The sequence below is a fragment of the Pan paniscus genome, chromosome 18 (genome assembly GCF_029289425.2).
Source record: "Pan paniscus chromosome 18, NHGRI_mPanPan1-v2.0_pri, whole genome shotgun sequence".
Lineage (NCBI taxonomy): Eukaryota > Metazoa > Chordata > Mammalia > Primates > Hominidae > Pan > Pan paniscus.
This window is the reverse complement of record NC_073267.2, coordinates 22,028,234-22,045,236: the sequence shown is the minus strand read 5'-3', so window position 1 is coordinate 22,045,236 and position 17,003 is coordinate 22,028,234. Positions and strand designations below refer to the sequence as shown.

The following is a 17,003-nucleotide window of genomic DNA, read 5'->3' as shown; positions in this document are numbered from 1 at the left end:
AACATAGCAAGACCCTGTCTGTACAAAAATAAAAATGAAAAAAGTAGCTGGGTGTGGCACCATGTGCCTGTAGTCTTAGCTGCTTTGGGAGGCTAAGGTGGGAGGATCGTTTAAGCCCAGAAGTTTGAAGTTAACAGTGAGTTATGATTGCACCACCGCACTCTGGGCTGGCAACAGAGCCAGATCCTGTCTCTAAAAAGAAAAAATCAGCTCTTGAGAACTGAATTGAGTTCTGCATTCTTAGGACTCAACTCCCTTTACTCTTTCCTGTTGAGTGTTTGTTGACATCATCCTATAATTTGAATTGGTATAAATAGCTACCATTTATTGAGTACTAATTGTGTGTGAGAAAGCGCTAAACATCTCAGATTCAGCATTTATTCAATCACGAGTTAATATATTTAAAGCAATAAAGCCTTGTACAGAGCATGTGCTCAGTATCAGTGACTATTATTCCTTCTACAGATACTTATCAATGTGCCATGTGCCACATAGCCTAGGTGCACAGGGTAAAGTGGCGAATAAGGCAGGTAAAATGCCTGCTATTAGAGGGAGCAGGCAATAAATAAGTCAGCAAATTAGAATTTCACAGAGTTGTAAGTGCCGTGAAGAAGTAAAACAGCGTTGTGCTGAATTAGAGGGAAGTGGCATTTGGATTGGTTGAACATGGAACACATGTCAGCACGTGAACTGAGACCCATCTCATATGAAGCAGCCATTTATTCTTCACCGTGACCTTTTTTGTTTTCATCGCAGAACTCAGTCTCATTTTTTTGTTAATTGATAAATAATATATGTAGTTTTGAGACATGTGATAATATGATACATTCACATTATGTGTAAAAATCAAATCAGGGTAATTGGGATATTATATCACCTTAAATATTTATCTTTTCTTTATGCCGGGATCATTTAAATTATTCTCTTCCACCTATTTTGAAATGTACATTAGATTATTGTTGACTGGAGTCACCCTACTGATTTTTCCAACGCTAGGTCTTACTTCTGTTTGTACCCACTAACCCACTTCTTTTCATCTCCCCTCCCGCTCCCCTTCCCTGCCTCTGGTAACTACCTAGAGAAGATAACTGTCTCTCTCTTCCTGAGATCCACTTTTTTAGCTCACACATGAGTGAGAACATGTGCAATTTGTCTTTCTGTGCTTGGTTTATTTCACTTAACGTAATGACCTCTAGTTCCATCCGTGTTGCCTATGACAGGGTTTCATACTTTTTTATGGCTGAATAATATTCCATTGTGTATATGTACCACATTTTCTTTATCCATTCATCCATGGATGGGCACTCAGGTGGATTCCATATTTTGGCTATTGTGAATAATGCTACAATAAACATGGGAGTGCAGATCTCTCCAGTATATTGATTTTCTTTCCTTTGCACATATACCTAGTAGTGCAATTGCTAGATCATACAGTAGTTCTATTTTCAGTTTTTTGAGGGCCCTTTATACTGTTTTCCATAGTGGCTATACTCATTAACATTTCCACCAACAGTATACGAGGGTTCCCATTTTTCCACATCCTTGCCATTCATTATTCTGTTTGTTTTTTTTTTCATAACCATTTTAACTGGGGTGAGATAATATTTTGTTGTGGCTTTTATTTACATTTCTGTGATGATTAGTGATGTTGAGCATTTTTTCGTATACCTGCTGGCTATTTTCATGTCTCCTTTTTTGAGAAACATCTATTCAGATCTTTTGCCCATTTAAAAACCAGATTAGAGTCGGGCACAGTGGCTCAAGCCTGTAATCCCAGCACTTTGGGAGGCTGAGGCAGGCGGATCACCTGAGGTCAGGAGTTTGAGACCAGCCTGGCCAACATGGTGAAACACTGTCTCTACTGAAAATACAAAAATGAGCTGGGCCTGGTGGCATGCGCCTGTAATCCCAGCTACTCGAGAGGCTAAGGCAAGAGAATCACTTGAACCTCGGAGGTGATTGGTTGCAGTGAGCCGAGATCATGCCACTGCACTCCAGCGTGGGCGACAGAGTGAGACTCTGTCTCAAAAAAAATAAATAAATAAAATAAAAATCAGATTATTATTATTATTATTTTGCTATTAAGTTGTTTGAGCTCCTTATATATTCTGGCTGTTAATCCCTCGTCAGATGGATAGTTTGCAGATTTTTTTTCCCATTCTGTGGATTGTCTCTTCACATTGTTGATTGTTTACTTTGCTGTGTAGAAGCTTTTTAGCTTGATATAACCCCATTTGTCTCTTTTTGCTTTGGTTGCCTGTGCTTTTAAGGTCTTACACAAAAAATCTTTGCCCAGACCAGTGTCCTAGATCATTTCCCCAGTGTTTTCTTCTAGTAGTTTCATAGTTTCATGTCTTATATTTAAGTCTTCAATCCACTTTGATTTGATTTTTGTATATAGTGTGAGAGAGGGGATCTAGTTTTATTCTTCTGCATTTAGTCATTTAGTTCACAGTGATTTGTTTTAGTTCCCGTTTTCAACTGAGAAAACTGAGATGGAATATGGTTAAGTGTGTGCTAGAGAGTTGGTAGAGCTGGGCTGTACAAACCTAGTCATTTTGTATCCAATGCATGTACTTTCCCTCCTGGAAGGCACATGACTATACTGGAGCAGCTGAAGGAGCTGCAATATCTGTGCAACTGGTTTTTGAGTGAGAGAATTGAATGTTGGTTGCAGAACAGTCAAGACACTGAACGCAATTCAGAAAAGTTGCATGTAATTTCACGGACCCCCTATTGTTGGATGCAACATTTGTGTGTGTGTGTGTGTGTGTGCATGAGCGCACGCAGTTTATTCTGGGGCCATAGTTGTCTTTGAGTCTTCAGACTTATTGATGACTGAAAGAACTTATGGTGCTGCTGCTTTATTTTATAATTTTTTTATGTTGTTTCTTAAAATAGGGCATAGCTGCTAGGGCAGGGTTTTAATAGACAGCATTGTGATGGCCATTAGGTGGCAGCAATTTTGGCAGGTCATGTGGGTGGGAAGTGGGCAGGAACGAATCATCAGATGTCTTACTTTGCAAAGCTTGCAGTACCACAGTGCCTTCCAACAGGTATAGAGCTCTATTTTTAATTACCTGCTTATCTTTGCACATGTTAATGTACTCTGGGGCCTCATGCCACATGAGCATTTGTGAAAATAAGTAACTTAAAAAAAAAAATCAAAGCCTAAACCTTGGGGCCTCAAGTTTCAACCTGCAGAGAATGTATTCAAATAAAGATGTGCAAACATGAGCATTTCCTGTCAGTCTTTGAAACTTAAACACTTTCTTAATAGGCTCTTCGGCACGTAAAATCAAAGAGAAATTGTCTCAGTGATAGGAATTGAAACCAAGAGGGTAGCCAAGTTCAGGTTAGATTTGGGCTTTCAGTTTCATGGGATATGGTTTAGATCAAATACCTGTTTCAGCTGGAAGGTTGATCATGTTATTGTACAGAGAAAGACTTCTGAGAGATTTTTGCTTTCAGCCTTTCACATGGTGTCTGAATGCTGGGATGGGGTTCCTCTTTGGGAACAAGATGATGACAGCAAATATGTACACAATAGAATAAAGCTCCTGAAGTATTCTGTGGCATATCTACTTGAAGGAGGTCTAACGGTGTAAAAATTGCAATTGGAAAGATTCTTGTAGCCAGTTAGTCATACCATCTTTTAAATAGCATCCTACTGGTCCACGTAGTTATAATGGAATTTGACAGCTTTCATGAACTTGGGATCATTGGTCCTGTTGTTCAGCTAAGGGTCCTATGATATATTTGACTAGAAATTGTGGCCTAGTCAGTTGGTTCTGAACCATGAATCAGAACATCTAGCTATTAGATCTTCTCTCTCTTTGCTCTCTGAATAGAAGAGATCTGAGTGACATAGCTGTGTCTTGGTAGGGACTCTTTCAGTTGTGATAGAAAACCTGATATCTAACTTATGCAAAGGAGAGTTTGTTGGCTCACACCTGTGAAGTTCAGGCTTTGATCTTGACTCTAGGAACAGTTGGATTCAGGGTGTAAATAATGCCTTCAAAATTCAGTTTCCCTTTGTCTCTTCGTACTGCTTTCCACTTGGTGATTTCATTTTTGGGTTCTACATGCATTTGAGCTGAGCCCCATGTGATAAACAGGGACCATTTAATCCTCACAGTGACCCTTGAATAGGCATTCTTATTTTCTCTGGTAGCTCTTTCTGGTAGCATCTCCAGCCTCCTGTATTTTCAGGGTTGAGATTCTGTCTGGCTGGCTTGTCATGGGCATATCCTGGGTCCAGTCATTAAAGCCAGGGGCATGTGAGGCCTTGGTGGGGCTGAGTCCCATAGTTCTTTATGAACCCCACCCAGCCATATGGCCGAGAGCGAGGGAAAAGGATCTGCTGGTGAAAATTGGGTAATCACCTGATGAAGAGCCTGGATGCTGGGAAGGCAGACACGTCTGCTACAAATCTGTCCTTTGACCCAGTCTGCAGCTTGACAGCCCATGTTAGTCTTCACACTAAATCCAGCCCATTGACCATTTCCAGGCATTCCACATTTCTCTTTTGAATGAGCCTCTTGCTCCCTGGGAATGTGAATCACTCAGTCCATGGGCCAGACCCTTCTACCCCTGATGTTAAACCTTTGATAAGGGGACTGTTACTCATTAGACCTTAAGATGGTCATCATCTTTGTCCTCTTCTTTTCCTTGGAGGGAGTGTGGGAGGAAGTTGATCTTCTTTTGAAAGAATAAATTGAGGAAATTTAGATATAAGTGAAAGATGTCTTTAGGATTAAGCTGCTTTTCTCCCCATTCCCCCATCATTTAAAAACACTTCCTTAAAATCCCTGGAGCCAGAATCACTGGATCATTGGATTGGTTAGTTTTTTTTTTTTTTTTTTTTTTTGAGACAGAGTCTCGCTCTGTAGCCCAGGCTGGAGTGCAGTGGCACAGTCTTCCTCACTGCTACCTCTGCCTCCAAGGTCCCACTTCAAGCAGTTCTCCTGCCTCAGGTTCCCAAGTAGCTGGGATTACAGGCATGTGCCACCATGCCCAGCTAATTTTTGTATTTTTAGTAGAGACAGGGTTTCACCATGTTGGCCAGGCTGGTCTTGAACTCCTGACCTTGTGATCCACCTGCCTCGGCCTCCCAAAGTGCTGGGATTGCAGGCGTAAGCCACTGCGCCTAGCCTGGTTAGCCTTTTTGATGTGATTCGCAGTGAAGCAAGACTGAAAGGATATACTCCAAAATATTAACCGTAGGTGGTGAAATTAGTGATTGGCTTTTTTTTTCTTTATGCCTCTCTGTACTTTCTAAACTTCACAAAATAATTATGTAATACTTTTGAATTTGCCAGCAGGAAAGAGAGCCTAGTGACCTCACTTTTCTGACCAGGTTACTGATGTGGTTGAAAGCAGGAATTCTTTTATTGTATGGATCTTTTCTGTCCCTCTTCCTCTTCCTGTCTGCTATGCATTAGCAGTCAACCTCCATCGTGGGGAAAAAGCTGATAAATGTGGTCTTAATGGATTTAGATTTTTTTTTTTTTTTTTAAGAATTAGCAAACATTAAGAGGTTGATTGGTTACCACGTGGTGAACCTGAGGCCTACTTAGAGGCCTTTGGCTCCCGAAACCACATATCTACATTTGTGGTCATCCAGGTGCCCTTTAAGACATTTGGATGCAGTCATTTATCATCTGTATATTGTGTTCCTTCGTTGTCTTTGGACTCATTTCATAATTTCCTTTCTTGCCTTTTACTTAGATGCAAAAATCTAACCTTATCTCCAGTTCACTAATTTTCAGTCAGTTGCTGACTCCCAAGTTCTCAGAAGGTGATTGAAAAATGAGCAGTTGATGTGGTAATTGGGTGTTTTGAGGACTAATCAGCTACAATCAGGTAAACCTCCAGGGTGGCTTATAACCATATGCTGACTGGAAGGAGGGTATTAGTGCTAATCAGTGGTTTACTTTCAGTGGGCTCTACTGAGGCTCCATCCTAAGGAATAAAACAAGCTGCAAGCTTATAACGGAGATGAAGAGTGCAGCAGGCATGCCGTTTTTATTAGAGTAAGGTTCAGTACAAATCCAGGATGGCTTTCTGGTTTTAAACAGGGAAAGTCACTGGAAAAGCTGGTGTGAAAACAAAGAATGACCTAGAAATTTGGTGCCCATTTATGATGCTCCCCCTTGCACATAAGTGGGTAGTTAGAAATGCCCAGATCAATAGTGACAGCAAAAAATATTTCAAGTATGGGTCAGTGAAATGATATAGCCCTTTTTTGGTTATTTTGAGTTATGTGGGATTAAACATGTAGCTCAGTTTGGAAGCCCAGAGACCAAAAAAATGGTTATTTGGTATTTGGAAACTTTATAGTATGTGCGTGTGTTGGCTTGGCTGTATTTGGCGAGTAGGCATTTGTTCTAGCCAGCCCACACTGGCTTCAGTCCTGAGGCCTCAACTGGACATATATTCTTAGTAGTGTATTCAAAGGGTGCAATGTGAGGGACATTGAGAACACTTTCAAAAAGAAATGACTTTATGCTAAACTGGCTGGTCTTAGTCATGTGACCTAAGATGATTTTTATAGAAATATAGCCAGTTTTCTTTTTTAAAAGTTTTCTCTGTCCTCCCTACCCCCTTTCTCCCTTCCTTCCTCCCTCTTTTCTTTTGCACTTTTGAGATTGGTTGATGTAAAAAGTCATGGGTTCCTCCCCAACCCTAACTGGAACTGCTGTTGCTTGTTGCTGCTGTACATTTTAGGACAAAAAGTCTTTTAAAAGCTGGAAAATAGAAGCAGACGGGTCTCGTTTGCTTTGGCAGAGGGATCAACTTTCCCTCCCAAGTAGCTCTGGGTAAGACCTAATCTCCAAAGGTGATCTTTGAAGTCTTAAGTTGGAAGTGGCAGCAGCAACTGTGCATTTAAAGTGTTCCCTCAGTCTTCCTTGTTATTTTTGCACATTTACTTTCTAGGAAGTAGTTTACAAATGGACACCAGCCATATTCCGTCTTTTTCTCAGGTCATTCAGAGTCTTGCTGCCAGGTGGGATCAAGGGGCTCCTGTGGTCTTGCCTTGAGACTCTCCGGAGGATGGCTGTGCCAGTACAGCCGCCTCAGCCCCTGGCAGCTGTAGAAAAGCTGTCTGAGGAATTCATGTACTTATGTTCTCTGGCCTTTGGGTATCTGGCATATGTAGGAAGAAATAAAAAGCTGCACCCAGCTAGCTCTACAAACTATTTAGATGAAAGTTGAAAAGATGGGCTTTTTATATTGCTAATATGTAGGAGCACCAGCATCTGGCAGTGGTTTCTTGCTGCTGAATAGATTCTAGATGGGAACAGAATGGAGGAGTGGAATGGATTGGTCCCTTCTGTCAAGGAAGCCTCAGAGCAGATCTCAAGTGCCTTGCTGACACTGACTTTTGGTGCCAGCATTTGCCTCCTGTTTTTTAGCTCCTCATTTCACAAGTCTGTTCCTTGGGTGACAGGCTGTCCATTAGTAGTAGCCAACATGCATTCCTCTGAGTGGGCTTCCTGACCCAGCGAGCTGCAGCAGTTTACTTGGGTCTGTTTTCCATGTCTGGGCCTGTTACTGACCCTCCAGAGATCAAACTAAGATGATTAAGGAGAGGGAAGGCTGCAAAACTGGTGTTTCCTATCCCTCGTTGTTCAGATTGGAGTAGCCCTGCTTTCCCTCTGCTTTTGGACTTCTGCTTTTTCTTTGACTCTGATAGTCTTGGGCAAGGAGTAGTGTGAGATCTGTTCACCAAGGAGGCAAAGTGCCTGTCCTTAGGAGGGTTGCACATTTAGAACTTTGGCCTCACTGAATGCCAAAAAAGGTGAAGTAGTCCCAGAATATTAGACCTTGGAAAGACTAACCCAGACCTCTCACTTTAATGTCGGTGTCACAGAAACTCAGAGAGGTTAAGTGGCTTGCTCGAGAGTGCACATTGCTCAGGAGGATTTCACACCAGAACCAAAGGCTTCCTGGGGTCGTATTCTGTTCCTATTGACTTGGTTCCTCAGGAATATACTTAGGCATTGATAGGATGTTGGACATTTTCTTCTTGGGGCACCAGGACCTCCTTAGGGGTAGGGGAATATCCTGGCACACATCATAGCAGAGAACAGTAGTGAAACCAGTGATGGAAAGTGGCGAGTTTAGAGTCAGACTGCCTGGATTTGAATCCTTCTCCTCCATTGGCTGTGTGACCTCAGGCTACCTCCCTCAAGCTCTATTCACTTCCTCCCTCTGTAAAATGAAGATTATATTGTCTCCTTATAGAGTCGTGGATTACATGTGATAATTCATGGCAATAAATATATGTAATTATTTTTACAATATTGTTATTAATATACATTAATAACATGAGCCAACCATATCAACCCTCTCCCTCCTCCTTTCCATTTCATGCTTATAGACATTTAAGGACCAGAATTAAACCTGCCTTCTCTCTGAAACTTGCCCATGGAAAGTCTGGCAGACTGGTTTTATTTTCCAGCCTTACTGCTTAGTAGTTAAGAGACCTGTTTCCTAATCTATGAAAGCTGCAACAACTCTTTTCTTGAGGTTGTTGGGAGGCTTGAAGGTGATGATGAATATGAAGCATGTAGCCCCAGGCTCCACAGATACTGATTTCACGTCCCCAGTCCCTCTCTACCTTTCTTTCCGTAATAGTAGTTCACACTTCTCTCTCCTTCTCCTGTCTGCATTTGTACAGAGTCTCAGTGTGAGTTTGTCCTCTGTGGTGGTTCTGTTCCTGAAGACACAGTTGAGAGTAAGCCCCTAGAAGACAGGGACTTGCCTGGTTGTCATTTCATGATCTGCCTAGGAGATGGGAACAACTTCCTGATCCCTCTTTGGAGCTAGAGCAACCCAGGGACTGCAGCCTCTGGGATTGCCCTTTGGGCTCAGCAGTGGCCGCTCCAGGCCTAGGACCAGGCAGCCAGCCAAGCCCATCCCCAGGAACAGCGGCCAGCGCTGGCACAGGGGAGGAAAGAGTCTGGAGGCTGATGTGCAGAGGAGGGAGGGAGAGGCAGAGCAGCTGGGCTGAGACTGAGGGAGAGAAGCTGGAGGCTGATCTTGGTCCAGCAGAAGCTGAGCAGAGCTGCTGTCTTTGGTCTTTCAGGTAAACACTCAAAGCTATAAGTAGAAAAGAAAAAAAGCCTAGAAGTTGGTTTCCCCAGTTCATGGGTTTTTTTTTTTTTTCCTTCTTTCTTCTGCCTTTTCTTTTTCCACATCCCTCCTTGTCTCTGGCTCCATTCAACCCATTTGTGTCCCTTGCTAATGCAGGAGAATGGTCACTTACTGTGAGCAGACCTGAATCGCTATGGGAGATCCGGGCTGGCTCCTGAAAAGAGCACTGTTCTAGGAGAAGGGAGACGATTCTGTCACCAACGTTGTGACAATAATTATAACTACTATAGAGGCTAACACCAACCAAATGCTTTCTGTGAGTCAGGTATTGAGCAGAGCATTTACCTGCGTTATTTATTCTACCCAATAGTGCTTTGAGGTACAACTGCCTCCTTTTAAAGTTCCATGCGGACAGTTCCCATTATTTGGTGAGATTGCCATGGCAATGGCAATGGTTTGTCTTGGTTTGTCTGAGCTCATCCTCTTCATCACTGCGCTTCTGTTTCCTCCATTCCTAAATAGACTCCTTGACCTCAGTATGTCTCTGTTTAGTTTCCTGTAAAATGGGGGTAATTGCTTCACAGAGCTACATTTATATATAGCTTTCTTAATGTATTAACAAATACCAAATGATATTCAGGACTAATAATGCTCTGTTGCTGTTGAAAATTTGGTGCTGGGATGTCCAGATTGTGCTGAGGCTGTCCACTTCAGAGGTGGCAGTGATGGGGAGGAGGACCAACTGGGAAGGCAGTTCCATTAAATTAGTAACCGAGTGGAAAGCTAGACATCCTTTCTTTTGCAGAGATCTACAGAGTTGGGACTAAGTGGAGAGGGGAAGGAGTTTGGAACTGGCTAAAAGCCTGCTCCAGGTTAGGGACTGGGCATAACCAGCAATTCATTGTCCGTTGGGCACAGCAGATACTCAGCTTGATTTTATTCAGGATCAATCACAAGGAAATCCTGTGTTGTGGAGAGTCTGATCCTCCAAGCATTACTGGGTAGTGGTGTTTTTGAGTAGGATCAGTGCTGTGGCAAGATAATCGGTTTTGGAACAAGCCCTGGGCCAGTGACTCAGTGCAGGGATAGGAAGTCCTGGCCAGCTGGGCCTGTGGAATCTGAGGCCTGGAGCCCATTGTTCAGATGGGGTAAGTTGGGGCCTCCAACAGGCTAACCAGATACTACTGAGCTACTACTACTACTGATACAGTAACAGCTGTCATATCAAGTGTTTTCTCTGAAGCCATGTACCTTTAATCTGCATTTCCTCACTGAATCCTTTCAAGAGCTCTATCAGGCAGATATCATTTTGCAGATTGAGGAAATTCAGGCTTCCATTAGGGTCAAACAATTAGCCAGTGTCGCAGTTGGGCGTCCTTTTCAGAGCTGGAGCTTTTAACTGTGCTGGTGGACAAAAACGTCACACGTTTAGGGCATCTGGACTAATTCTCGTTTCCACGTCTGGTGGGGCTGAGCCTGGGTGCATGGTGCCTGCCTGGATCATGGCAGCAGGGCTGGCCTGGGGAGAGGGCAGTGAGTAGGAGATCCTTCTTGAGCACCGAGCACAGACCATGTGTTCTCTCTCCAGTGGCTGATGGTGAGATTTGCTGCTCTGGGGTTGCTGTGGCGTCACTCCTGAACTTGGGGCCGGTCCGTCATGTGTTCTCTCTAGATGCTTTGCTGGGGGTGGGCTCAGCAATCTAGCCTAGGGGTAAATGTCATGGTATCTTGAGCCGGATGTGTGATCATGGGTAATTTACTTTCCTCAGCCTCAGTTTCCTTGTTTTTAAATGAGGCTGTGATGAGTATATGTGAGTTCATGTCCCCAAAAGTGCTTAGCATAGTGCCTGGCACCGTATCAAGTGCTCAATAATTGATGACTGCTATTATTAGCTGTTAGCCATCAGCTAGTGAGTCTAGGGGAGACCTTCAACTTTAAAACACTTGAAGTGCTGCCAGCCTGGGCCGTGGGGCTGGGCACTGTGATGGAGCCTGGGGAAAGCTCTGGGAGAGCAAAAGTATTTTCCCAGAGAAGGGGGTAGACACAGAAGAAGGTAGACCACTGGGCAGTAATCAGAGTAATCGGGGGACCATACTCACCAGATCTGGAGATATTTTCTTCTGGGTTTAGACCACCACTCGCCTCAACACTCAATGGAATGGGGGCATTTCAAAGAAAGAGACCAGAGTGGAAGAACGATCCAACCTTCTGGCATTTGCTGATTGATCATCTGTTGAAACTAATTTTCTTCTCCTTTTTTTCATCTGCTGGGCATGTTAAAAGCTTTCAGGTTTCAGCTGGTTCTGCTGTGTCAGGTAGTCAAAAGATACTCTTACATGGAGGGCTGGTTGGCTCAATGGGATTAGGGCCTCTTTGGGAGCCCCATCTGTTCTGTCCCTACCTGAAGGCCTTGGCGCCAGGATTTGGAGAAAGCTGCTAGGATGAAGCATCTGTCCAGTGGGGGCGGGGTGAGTGGCCTGGGGTAGGTGGGTCAGATGGAGGCCAGGAAATCCTCTTATCTCGCTGGGTGCCCATGCCTCACTCAGCAGCAGGAGCTGAGCAGCAAACCCTGGTGAGTCAGCGTGCCTGGGAATTAGAGTTGCCAGTCTGTGAGCATGTGGGGTTTGTGTAAGTTTGGGCCTTTTGTTTCTTTCAGCATTCTAGTCTTTAGAAACACAAATCTGGAAACCAGGCCCTCCACATGGTACAGTCCTTGTTTTGAGATAATTCAGCTCGCACAGTTGCTTCCCTTGTACCATGGTCTTCCAAGAATTAACCCCTTGCCATTTGAAATTGTAATGAGTTGTACTTATGGCTTACTAGCTGTAGTCTTAAAGCATAAAAAGTCTTTTAAAAAACTTACTTAGGATGGTTGTTTTCCATACCAAAAGCCCTTATAAGAGCTTCAGTGTATTTTTGAAGCCTAAGTAAAACTACAAGTCTTTGAGGGCATGTTTGGACATGTATTTTTGTCATTGTTCTCTTTGCGGGTGGAGAAGGGGACAGGCCTTGATATGACTAATCTCTAATAACTACAGGAATGATTGTGCTCTTCATTTTAAACTTACTGTATACTCAGAGCTTATCCTCAGAGAGAATTCCTCTTGAAGACGACCCCCAATTTATCCAGGCACTATTTGGAGGAAGCCAAGTATTTTAGGCAAAGTTTAAAGCTCCAGCCTTTCATAAAAAACACCTTCTGTCCCACTGCCGGTTTTCAAAGATCTTTTAGTTTGGATCATAGAGGTCCATGAAAGCTCCCTAGACCTGGGGAGGCCCGGGTGACTGACGCTGACTTCTGTTTAGTGTCTGTTTCCTGCTACACTTCTGGCTCCTGGTCCACACTTCATTAACAACGTAATTTCAGTGGCTGCCATTATTACAGCAGTTGGCAAAGTTTTATAAATACTAAATTGTACATGGATTTTCCAACAAACCAGTTGAAGGTAGGAATAAGAGTCCTAGGTAGCCAGAGTCATCTTAGAGAAATCACCTCGCTTCTGGCTCAGAAATGTCTAGCAATTTGTTTAAAAAACCACTTTTAAATTATATAAATAATTAATAAACCACCATGACGAGTTTGTTATGTATCAGTGCAAACTTTTCTTTTTCATCTAGCAATTATCCACCATTTAGAGATTGTATTTGGGTAAATCTGTCCTTCTTTTGTTTTTCTATTTTTTTCCCAATTTTTTCAGTTTTTTCTTTTTTTCTGAATATCCTGAGCATTTTTATTTATTTATTTTTGGTAACTTTTTTTTTTTAGCTTTTATTTTAGGTTTGGGGGTACATGTCAAGGTTTGTTACACAGGTAAACGTGTCATGGGGGTTTGTTGTACATATTATTTCATCACCCAGGTGTTAAGTCCAGAGCCCAGTAATTATCTTTTCTGCTCCTCTCCCTCCTACCACCCTCCACCCTCTACCCTCAAGTAGACCCCAGTTTCTGTTGTTTCCTTCTTTGTATTCATAAGTTCTCATCATTTAGCTCACACTTTATAAGTGAGAACATGTGGTATTTGGTTTTCTGTCCCTGCGTTAGTTTGCTGAGGATCATAGCCTCCAGCTCCATGTGTGTTCCCACAAAAGACATGATCTCGTTCTTTTTTATGGCTGCATAGCATTCCGTGGTGTATATGGACCACATTTTCTTTATCCTATCTGTCATTGATGGGCATTTAGGTTGATTCCATGTCTTTGCTATTGTGAATAGTGCTGCAGTGAACATTCGCATGCGTGTGTCTTTGTGGCAGAATGGTTTTTATTCATCTGGGTATATGCCCAGTAATGGGATTGCTAGTTTGAATGTAGTTCTGCTTTTAGCTCTTTGAGGAATCACCATACTGCTTTCCACGGTGGTCGAAGTAATTTACACTCCCACCAGCCGTGTATAAGTGTTCCCTTTTCTCTACAACCTAACCATCTCCTGTTTTTTTTTTTTTTTGACTTTTTAGTAATAGCCATTCTGACTGGTGTGAGATGGTATCTCATTGTGGTTTTGATTTGCATTTCTCTAATGATCAGTGATATTGAGCTTTTTTTCATATGCTTGTTGGCCACATGTATGTCTTCTGTTGAGAAGTGTCTATTCATGTACTTTGCCCACTTTTTAATGGGGTTATTTGTTTTTCTCCTGTAAATTTAAGTTCCTTATAGATGCTGGATATTAGACCTTTGTCAGATGCATAGTTTGCATATTTCTTCTTCCATTCTGTAGGAATCTCTTGATAGTTTCTTTTGCTATCTCTCGATAGTTTCTTTTGCTGTGCAGAAGCTCTTAAGTTTAATTATTATGGATCCCACTTGTCAATTTTTGCTTTTGTTTTGATTGCTTTTGGTGTCTTTGTTATGAAATCTTTGCCTGGTTCTATGTCCGGGATGGTATTGCCTAGGTTGCCTTCTAAGGTTTTTATAGTTTGGGGTTTTACATTTAAGTCTTTAATCCATCTTGAGTTGATTTTTGTATATGGTGTAAGGAAGGGATCCAGCCTCAGTCTTCTGCATATGGCTAGCCGGTTATCCCAGCACCATTTATTGAATAGGGAGTCTTTTCCCCATTGCTTGTTTTTGTCAGCTTTGTTGAAGATCAGATGGTTGTAGATGTGTGGCCTTATTTTTGGGCTCTCCATTCTGTTCCATTGGTCTGTGTGCCTGTTTTTGTACCAGTGATTTTTTCAATTTTTTTACACAGGGTCTTTGTCACCCAGGTTGCAGTGGAGTGGTGCTATCCCAGCTCACTGCAGCCTTGACCTGGGCTCAGTTGATCCTCCCACCTGAGCCTCCCTTGTAGCTGGGAGTACAGGTGTGCATCACCACACCCAACTAATTTTTTTCTATTTTTCGTAGAGACAGGGTCTTGCTATGTCTCCCAGGCTAGTCACAAACTGCTGCACTCAAGCTATCTGCCCACCCACCTTGGCCTCCCAAAATGTTGGGATTACAGATGTGAGCCACTGCAACCGGCCCCAGTCCTTCTTTTAAAGTGGAGACATGCTTCTTGGGAAGGCTCAGCCTATAGGCCCTATAGGACAATCACATTTATTGTGGACTTGGCTTGCATTCTAAGTACAGCCTTGCTGAGGACCTGGGGGAGAAGAAGCTCCTCAGTTGGGAAACTTGGTTTGGAGTATAGGCTTGGTGGATGGTTTCTATAGGTGGATGGAGTAGGGCAAAGCAAGGGCATTTCACCTACTGTGTGGGATAGGCCCAGAAAGGAATCTGGAGAGATCAGAGGCAAATTTCATTTTGCTGCTTGGCTTAGGCCCCTGCTTGTAGTCTTGACAACCTCATCATTAGGGCATTATGAGACTATTGTTCTGAATAGGGCCACCCCTTCTCCCTACTCATCCTACTGAAAAAGAAAATCTGAGAATGTTGGCATTAGGAATTAGAAGATGAACCCTTCCTTTGTGCCTTCTGGCTTAACCCAGGTCCAAATAACTTTTCTTATGTGATGGCAAGTTGGCAAGACAGATTTCCTCTGGAATATTTCTGTCAGTCTTTGATGCATTCTACATATGAATCGGCCTCTTTGAAATCTATGTTACCTTAAGAATTTTAGGAATTTCCCTCATTGGTTCTCCATATGTGCCCCAGCCACTGCGTCGCCAAGGTGAAGTTACAGAGCTGGCCTGTGAAGGGGATGATGAACTCAGGGTCTCTCCCATGGTTCGTTGTTGGCTCATGGAAATAGAGCGGTGAACCAGTGTGCACCCTAGAAGGTAGGGTCCATACCCCATTTCCCCCACCCAGAGGTGATGGCTTTCTAATTTCCTTCCAGGTTGGCTGGCTCCTCTGGCTGATGGCATGTTGAGGTACATGGGCCAGCGGCAGCGAGGGCATCCAATCCAGAGGGGTCCACTCTAGAGGCCAGGCCACCAGCACCATGGGCCAGTGTGTCACCAAGTGTAAGAATCCCTCATCGACCCTGGGCAGCAAAAATGGAGACCGTGACCCCAGCAACAAGTCACACAGCAGGCGGGGTGCAGGCCACCGTGAGGAGCAGGTACCACCCTGTGGCAAGCCAGGTGGAGATATCCTCGTCAACGGGACCAAGAAGGCCGAGGCTGCCACTGAGGCCTGCCAGCTGCCGACGTCCTCGGGAGATGCTGGGAGGGAGTCCAAGTCCAATGCCGAGGAGTCTTCCTTGCAAAGATTGGAAGAACTGTTCAGGCGCTACAAGGATGAGCGGGAAGATGCAATTTTGGAGGAAGGCATGGAGCGCTTTTGCAATGACCTGTGTGTTGACCCCACAGAATTTCGAGTGCTGCTCTTGGCTTGGAAGTTCCAGGCTGCAACCATGTGCAAATTCACCAGGTTAGTCACAAACACTTTATGTCGCCAGGTGAGCAGTGGAGGAAAGAGAACAGCATTGGGCAGTGGTGCCCAGCTAGGATAGGTCTGGGTTGGCTTCATAGGGTTTTGGGTAAGTTTTTATTTTTCTGATCAGGTTCTCTAAAGCTTGAATGTTTTGAGCCAAGTTGTGGTTATGATGCTGAGAAGCCCCTCTGGACTCTAAGGGTTTAAAATATATCTCCCTGGCTCTGCAGCAGACCTACTGAATAGGAATCTCAGCAGGGAAGGCCCAGGCATTTGGATTTTGATAAAGATTCATGTCTGGTTCTAATGTGTACGCTATGGTTTTTTTTTTTTCTTTTTCTTTTTTTTTTTTTTGCAGAATAACGCCTTTGCCTAATTCATAGGTCAAATTTCAGGCCTATCATAGCATTATTTGGCAGCTTCTGAGTAACTGGGCACTGCTCATCTTTGCCTTAAATGAGAAATAAGCCAGGGTGAGCCAGGTGGCCAAGTTGCTGCTCAGCCCCACTGCTGTCTTGGACCTTTCTTTTCTTTTACTCCTTTACTTGTCAGTTCACTCACTCGATATTTATTGTATGCCCAGCATGTGCCAGGCACTGTGAGTACCAATATAGTAAGTGCCTCTGGGGAGGGGATATGCCTCTCTCCCTCCATGAAGCCACTTGCCCTTTCTAGTACTTAGCATGTTGCCCGCCCTCAGCCAGGCCTGTGTATAATAAGGTCAGTTGGCCTCAGTTACTAAGCAGTAGCTGTGCATATTGTTCTGGTCATATGTCCCTATAGAATGTGGTTTGTAGAGCACGGGGTTATGAATAAGAACTGACTGTGAGGCCTAGCCATACAATTTGTAGTTTGCATGCCCCCCACCCCAGGAAGGTTACCCTCCAGACCTCAGAGGCCTCACCTCTTCAGCAGATACTACAGTCCCTGAGAAGATGATCAATGCGAGACCATGCTGTAAGCTGAAAGGGTTGTATAGATGTTAAAAATACATACATAATTTTTGTTTTTTAATAATAGAATTTTGATCTCTGGTGGTAGAATTACCCAGGTTCAGAATCCTTGGCTCCAGAAGTCTCCC

At 43.5% G+C, this 17,003-nt stretch overlaps 1 protein-coding gene across 7 annotated transcripts in view; it reads left to right on the top strand.

Annotated features, from left to right (window-relative positions):
• Nucleotides 1-17,003, top strand: part of DCUN1D3 (defective in cullin neddylation 1 domain containing 3) — a 42,803-nt gene that overhangs the window by 23,083 nt on the left and 2,717 nt on the right. For all 7 annotated transcript variants that reach the window (XM_055100139.2, XM_014341700.4, XM_055100138.2 and 4 more), the window contains one exon: nt 15,384-15,919. In XM_055100139.2, the coding sequence (XP_054956114.1) occupies nt 15,489-15,919 (431 nt within the window). In that variant the 5' untranslated portion in view covers nt 15,384-15,488. The remainder of the gene's footprint in view (nt 1-15,383; nt 15,920-17,003) is intronic.